Genomic DNA, 8005 nt, shown 5'->3' on the forward strand with positions numbered 1-8005 from the left:
CTATTCAAGAAGATGAAAGTTGTGAAGAATGAAATATGAGATTCAGATTCAAGAGCATGCACATGGATTTATATAGGATTTGGAAAGTAATTAAAGAATGACCTTTGTTTCTCAAATTTTTAATTATGGAGTTCAAATGTTTGTGAAGAGAGCGATATTAGATCATAGCCAGATTTATCGACTCGTCATAGCTAGATTTAACTCAGATGGTGCCTCCTCCAAGAGGTACTTAAATTGTAATGTAGACTATGCTTCCTGGACAGAAATGAAATTAGGATGGGTAGTCCAAGATGACTAATGCATGGTCCGATGGTAGCAAAAGCTTACCCTATATTTCAGTATTTCTTTGAGAAATGTTTTGTTTTGATAATCTTTGGTTTTAGCTAAAGTGACTCTTGGATTCTCATTGAGCATTTGGGAGATCAACAAGCTTGGACAAATTAAGCTAAAGTGCTACACAACTGAATTTCATTTACAGGGAGGAACAAAACTTATCCATGTTTTAAAATTTTTTGAATTTAAATAACATTCAGTTAAAATTTTTGGACCCAACGATAAATGTTGGACCCTATTATTTAGCCCATTAGTTTAAATAATAAATGGTTAAATGCGAAAACGAAAAAAATCTTTAGGTTTTAATAAAAAGCTTTGTTACCCAATAAGATTTTTTTTGGACCAAGTTAAACACGTTTTGCTATTCAATTTGGAGCTTAACTCAATATGCCTCTGTCACTCTTAAAAAATTATCATTTCTCCTTTTATTAAACTATTACTTATTATTTATTTATTTTTAATTAGAAAACGTGGGGAAAGACTCCAATGCCCTTAATAAAATCACTTAACTACATGATCCAACCTAAACTATCCGATCCACCCAATCCCAGTCGGGTCAAACTCGGGTCTAAAGCTAAACGCCGTGTTTTGCCTCCAACTCTTTGTCGCCTCTCTCTCTCTCTCGAGAAGAGAAAAATGGCCTCCATGGTTTCTCTCTCGCTCTACAAACCGGAACAACAATTGAAATCGAACTCGTGCCGCAAGTTTAATCTGACTCCGCTGCATCTACGGCGTTTCTCTTGTTGTTCAACTCGCGAGATTTCTCTCAAATCGCCTTACGGAGTGGCTCTTCCTGTTACCTGTAAGCATCGACGAAGTGTTGAGATTTTTACTCGACGTGGAGCGACTTTCCTGCTGAGGAAAAGGAAGAGCTTTGGGGAGTGGGTTGAAGCCGAGTGCTTTCAATTGAGTAACTCCGGATTTGACCATCTTACGATCACTGATGCTCGGAATGGGGATGACTTTTGACTCTCGATTATCTTCGCTGGCTTTTCCTTGCAGTACTCAGGTTGGAATGCTCTAATCATCATTGTCTCTTGATGGAATGTATAAGTTATTAGAGAAAGATGAGATCTCTGAAGGAACCATTGTTGTGTTGGTAACATGATTCTTGTTGAACTAGTTTGTAGCCGTGCTTGAGCTCATGATTGTAAATGAATTAATCAGTACATGATTTTGATTCTTGATTTTATGATTTCTTGTGAGAGTTGCAGCTAGCTTTGGTCTTGCGACGTTTTTTTTATGCGAGTAAAAGGCAAGTAATGACGACACGGGTTGTTACTTTATGGTGCAGAGCACCAGAGCTTCTCCACGGTGCTGTTGAGTATGGTATCGGCATTGACTTATGGAGCGATGGTTGCATTTAGCAGAGTTATTATCTGGTAGACCGATCATGCCAGGTCGTAATGAGGTTAGTTCTCAAAAGGATTGATATTTTATTTTCACGTTTGGTTTATTCATATGTTAATGTGAAAACGTGACGCAGGTTGATCAGTTGCATAGGATATACAAGTTATGTGGATCACCTTATGCAGAGTATTGGAAAAAGATTAGGCTTCCTTCTAATCTTAAGCATGCTAATCAGATGGCTAAACCACAGTTTAAAAGAAAAGTAAGAGAGGATTACCAATATTTCTCTCCTGAGGCGCTTTCTCTTGATGAGTGATGTAAGTGTTCAAAATTAAAAGTTTTAAGCCTTTGAGAACAAAGCACTGCTTCAGTCTTTACTAAGTTGATCATGCAAGTTTGATCATGAAAATAGATTTTAAAGTCTTTTCCTCTGTGTTTTGCAGACAAGTTTTGTTTCAGCTTCCTGTATCAAACAATGGATCAAAGTTGTTCCAAGCAATCATGCAGGATCACAGTCCGTTTTATCTCGTGATTCCATGAACTTTTTACTGAAACCTTCAATGCAGAGCCAGTAAAGATTTTGCAGAGACGATGCTCTGTTTTGTGGCATGAGAACCATTACATGGAATCTAACCCAAACTTTGTGTCATTTTCTTTTTCCCTAGTCATCTGTCAGCATTTGTTCCCAATCTGCCTGAATCTGTAGAAAGTCTAAAAGTTTAAAACATGGAGATTGATAAAAAGACAACAAACTTTACTTCTATTATTTTATTATTTGGTCTCCATTACAAACCATTATTGAATGATGTAAGTGCATGTAGATGTCATATACGCAAATCTAATAATAATAATTTATTTGTAAGTAACTAGGCTGTTATTTAAGTATATTCAAAGTTTAACACTTGATAGGGTTGTGCTTTTGGGTGTTTTAAACTTGGTATGTTTTGCAAAAGACAACACATACCAAGATTTGAATAAATCTAAAAAAATTGAGATTCGAGTAAATCTTAAAAAAATTGTATCTTGAAATTTTAAATATTTATTTTAAATAATATTTTTATTTTTTTTAACTACAATAATTTGATATTTTTATCGTTCTATGAAATATATAAAAGTTTTTTTATTTGATTGAATTTATTGACAATCCTATTTGATTGGTTTTATTGACAAAATTCATATTTTCAATAAGCTGGAATTTTCAAATAATCTCGATACCATGTTAAACACTATCGAATTAAATAATAATAAAAATAACAATAAATAATTAATTCATGTAAACTGTGCATCCATCATATATACATATATTTAATATTATAATTGTACTTAGTAATCCATGGTAATCTTCAAGGCACTAGTAATTTTACTTTAAACATAGTAATATTTTGGCAAATTTTGAGTTTAATTAGTAAAACCATGACAAAAAAACAAGTTTTTGTAGTAAAACCAATGATTTTATACAATGAATGTCATTAAGGAAGAGTATTACATAAACAGTTTACCAGAAATAAGTTTTTTTTATAGATTCTTCTTACTATAGCCTTATGATTCACACAATAACCATGAAAGTTAAAGAATCATTTTGGGAAAATGATAAATATTCTTAAAATTATAGAAAATAATCATCTAAATAGTTTTAATAGTCTTATTTACTATATACATAGTCTACTAATAGATAATATATGGGTTATATATGTTAAATAAACGCACCACTTGCAATATATAGGGGGTTTCAAATTACACATAATAAAACCAAGTAATTTTTAGTAGTCCAAATTACACATAACAAACTCAGTAATCCTAGTAGTCCGAATTACACACAATAAACTCAGTAATCCTAGTAGTCCGATTACACACAATAAACCCAATAATTCTAATAGTCCGATTACACACAATAAAAACATAATAAAAAAAGCTCTCTTCTGGACTTGCTCGCACTTCATTAGCGGCTTGTCTTATTCCTCTCCATGCTGTTACGTATGATACATCCACACCAATTATGCGTGTAACTAAATCGAGCATAGTATTGGGGACATACAAGACAATAGACATAAAATGTATGTATAATTTTTTTTCCACGAGATTCTCCAGTTGATGAAAATCCAGTTTGTTACGGTTTTCCATTCTTCATTTCAAAATCTAGAGGAGATACTTTTATTAGTGTACGTATAACTTCTTCCTTGTTTGTTAATCTTTTTGCAATAGTGTGGTATATATTCGTGACTTGAGACTCCATAGAAGAACTCATAAAATATTTAATATGTAACATAGTTAAAACTTTTATAAATAACCAACCATAACTCCATAAGTATTATAAACAAAAACTCTATAAGTATGATCACTATGAAATATTATAACCACTGAACCAAACTAGTTAATTTTTAGTCAGATCATTTTTATTGTGAATATATTGGCTGTATAGTTGAGTTACAAATCGTTCGCCTGATAATTTTTGGATTGGTTAGTGTTTGAACGTCCGTCATCAAACATAAGAGCTATGTTCATTGCTCTAAGTGTTTTTAAGCTCTGTTTTTTCAGTATTATGTTGCAGCAGACTCTCCAGTCTGGCTGTCAACATTGCTGGAAGATGAACGTATGCTTTCATCTCCTTGATTTTTTGGGTTTAGGCTGTTGTTAACCGCTGATGACTGTTGGTTGGCTACTGTGGAAATCTTTGGAAATTGTGGTGATGATCGTTTGATTTATAAATATACACCAAGTTGGAAAAAAAATGCCAGTTCGAGATACATTTTCCTTTAAAATAACAACTACATTTTTTTAAGCCAAGCGTAAACCTAACCACAATTTTCAAAATCGTTTTCAATTTCTCTTTGAATTACTATCTAATTTTGCATTATTTACATTACCCATGATATATATTTAATTTTAATGATATTTTACCAAAAGAAATCATCGAAAATGGATAAAAATTAATTAGAAACCCAAAAACACAGTTATGAATTTTTTTTTTTAATTTTTCGAAATTTACATCAAATCTTTTTTTATATATATTTCCAAAGATAGAAATTTCATTTTAATGAGATTTATATTTAAAAATCGTCAAAAACGGACATAAAATACCTCATATTTGAGCTTCAAAAACTTGTCAATGGAAGACGAAGAAGATGAGTAGGATTAGGGAAGAAGAAAGAAAGTGGGCCTAGTGTGATTTTATTGGTTAAGATTGTATTGTAGGGTCAAGTAATTGAGATTTATTTAAATGAAAAATTAAATGTATTAGTAAATGTGAGGTGTAATATTTATATTAAATAAATAAAGGGCTATTTTAGTAAGTGCAAACATAAAAGGGTATTGAGAATAGAAAGAAGGCAGTGAGAATAGTTTTTTTTTCCAATAAGGGCATCTTGAGTTAATGTCCATTCAATTTGGGAAAAAACAACATGCAATTTTATTTAAAATAACAAGTAATTTGTCTAGAAAATAAAAACGTCATGCATTTTATCCTCTCGAAATTTTTTAAACGAGATAAGAGAGTCTTATGGAATAAGTTTTCAAAACTCAACTTCCCGTGATCTCCGCGAGATTTCCTCCAATGTGCACACGCGCTGCATCAGTTACGGAAAGTGGCTCGTCTTCTCCTCTTTAAAAACTCGTTTCCTCCTTCATTTCTCATTAAGTTTTTACGCAACAAAAATCACCAAATCCCTCAACGTAAGTCTAGAGAATGTTTCGTAGATATATTAGTTCATTAGAGCATTCACTAGTGAAGCGTGAATCGTCTGTTATGGTTGTATCCTGTGATTCGCTATTCGTACAGTTCCGTCTCACTACGAAGCGAATATTCAGAGTTAAGGAAAGATATTGTAGCACGACTCTATATCCAAAACGGTTTAGGTTTCGGTTTCTATCGGAGTTGGGCAATCGTTTTTTTCCTTAAATTGCTTTATTTATTATTGTTATTTCGGTTTCCGGCTTCTACAATAAAGCCCATCAAAATGCTCCATCTCAGAACTCAGAAGTAGCAATAACAAAAAAAACCTTGTCCGTCTCAGCTTCCCCATGGAATCTCCAGCGCTACAATTTTTGGCGAGGTTTGCCGCCGCCGGCGAGATATTACTTGTTAAAGTATCAGAAACGGAGAAGCAACTTCGTAATCTTCAATCAAAAAGAGATGTGGGGAAAGACCGAAGTGGAAGTAATGACCGGTCTGAAACAGGATGCAACAGAGAGGTCAACAACAACTCTTGGGGAGCTTCTGGTCTTGTTTCCTTCGGTGCCCAAAACGCCGTTGCTATTTTCTGCCCAAAGGTCTCTCTCACTCTTTCAACGATTAATTAACCCTTCAAAATTTGATTCTGCTTGTTCTTCTTTTCAGACAGCCCAGATTCTTACAACGCTTCCAGGTCATAAAGCTTCTGTGAATTGCACTCATTGGTTACCCAGTTCCAAGTTTGCTTTCAAAGGTTCCTTTTTTTCTTTTTTTTTTCTGTTTCTTTCTTACCTGCTGTAACACTGAACCATTGGGTTTAGAGTTTTTACAATGTTTGATTCATTTAGGGATTGAAAAAGAAGACACTTTTAATGTTGGAGGCTTTATCTATTAAACATGACTGCTACTTTTATCAAATAGAGAGCTTAGACTATATAACTAGGGTAAGATCCGTGCCTTGCGAGGGATCAACATTATATATAAAAATTATTTTATGTATTAAATATTTTTACATATTATTAAATAATTAATATATATTAAATAATTAAAGTTCAGTAACTATTAAATATATAATTAAATTGGTGCGAACATATAAATCAATTTTATTAATCCAAAAAATATGTTTTTTATATTTAATAGGATATGTAATTAAATTTAAATGATACTAACATAGATAATATATTTTAGTATATTTTTAATATTAATGTCTATTAAATGATGAGTTTTACTCATATAGTTTTTTTGATCATTTATATATTTTATAGAAAAAATTTAAATTACTGATAACAAAATTTTCATTGTAGGATTAATAGTTTTAGTAATTTATAATTTAAAAAAATAAGTTGTCAATGATCGTCCAAAACTTTTATCAAAAAAATTGTTCAAAGTAAATTTTGAAACTAAAATATTGTATTTCCAAACCGAGTCGCGTACCGAGTCAATCCGGAGGAGGCTAAGGAGCTGGAGAGACAGGTCCAAGACCTCATGGACAAGGGGTACATTCGAGAGAGTCTCAGTCTATGTGCAGTTCCCGTCCTCTTGGTGCCTAAGAAGGATGGTACATGGCGTATGTGTGTTGACAGCCGAGCCATCAACAACATCACCATAAAATATCGGTACCCCATTCCTAGACTTGATGATATGTTAGTTGAACTGAGTGGTTCCTGTTTTCCAAGATTGATCTTAGGAGTGGCTCGTGATGCCATTTGGTCTTACTAACACCCCTAGCACCTTCATGAGGCTTATGAACGAGGTTCTAAGGCCCTACATTGGTAAATTTGTGGTTGTCTATTTTGATGACATATTGATTTACAGTCAGTGCTTATCCGATCACATTAGTCATGTAGAACAGGTTCTGAAGGCGCTCAGGCAGGAAGGACTCTTTGCCAATCTCAAGAAGTGTGTCTTTTGCACTGACCAGTTAATATTTTTAGGCTTTGTTGTGAGCTCACAGGGTTTGAAGGTCGATGAGGAGAAGATCAAGGCCATCCAAGACTGGCCCACGCCGACCACTATTGGGCATGTCCGAAGCTTCCATGGCCTAGCCAGCTTCTATAGGTGGTTTGTCAAGGACTTCAGCACCATTGCTGCTCCCATGACCTCAGTGATCAAGAAGAATGTATCCTTTGTTTGGGGCCCTGCCCAAGAGGAGTCTTTCAACAAGCTTAAATATAGTTTAACTCATGCACCCGTTCTTACACTTCCTGATTTTAATAAAACTTTTGAGATTGAGTGTGATGCATCAGGTACAGGCATTGGAGCTGTTCTTACTCAAGGAGGCCGACCAGTGGCATTCTTTAGTGAGAAATTGAGTGGAGCTGCCCTCAACTACCCAACCTATGACAAAGAGCTATACGCTCTAGTAAGGTCCCTTGAAACTTGGCAGCATTACCTTTTGTCTAAGGAATTTGTTATTCATACAGATCATGAGACACTTAAGCACTTGAGGGGACTGGCCACGCTCAAGAAGAGGCACGCCAGATGGCTCGAGTTCGTGGAGAATTTTCCCTATGTGATTAAGTACAAGAAGGGCAAAGACAATGTGGTGGCCGATGCACTGTCCCGGAGACACACTCTCATTGTGACTATGGAGGCCAAGATCATGGGTTTCGAACATATTAAAGAATCTTATGCCACTGATCTTGATTTTAATGA

The 8005-nt window shown here is 34.2% G+C and overlaps 1 protein-coding gene and 1 long non-coding RNA gene across 2 annotated transcripts in view; both read left to right on the forward strand.

Annotated features, from left to right (window-relative positions):
* Nucleotides 1-950: 950 nt before the first annotated feature.
* LOC106310262 lies at nt 951-2511 on the forward strand. Its single transcript, XR_001263742.1, has 4 exons — nt 951-1342; nt 1548-1744; nt 1820-2000; nt 2127-2511. It is a non-coding gene; the product is annotated as an uncharacterized LOC106310262 (long non-coding RNA).
* Nucleotides 2512-5625: 3114 nt separating this feature from the next.
* LOC106307900 (elongator complex protein 2) overlaps nt 5626-8005 on the forward strand; it is an 8134-nt gene continuing 5754 nt past the window's right edge. The window contains 2 exon segments of the mRNA XM_013744992.1: nt 5626-5949; nt 6017-6104. Of these exon segments, the coding sequence (XP_013600446.1) occupies nt 5701-5949; nt 6017-6104 (337 nt within the window). The 5' untranslated portion in view covers nt 5626-5700.

This window comes from Brassica oleracea, chromosome C8 (genome assembly GCF_000695525.1).
Source record: "Brassica oleracea var. oleracea cultivar TO1000 chromosome C8, BOL, whole genome shotgun sequence".
In the NCBI taxonomy this organism is placed as follows: Eukaryota; Viridiplantae; Streptophyta; class Magnoliopsida; order Brassicales; family Brassicaceae; genus Brassica; species Brassica oleracea.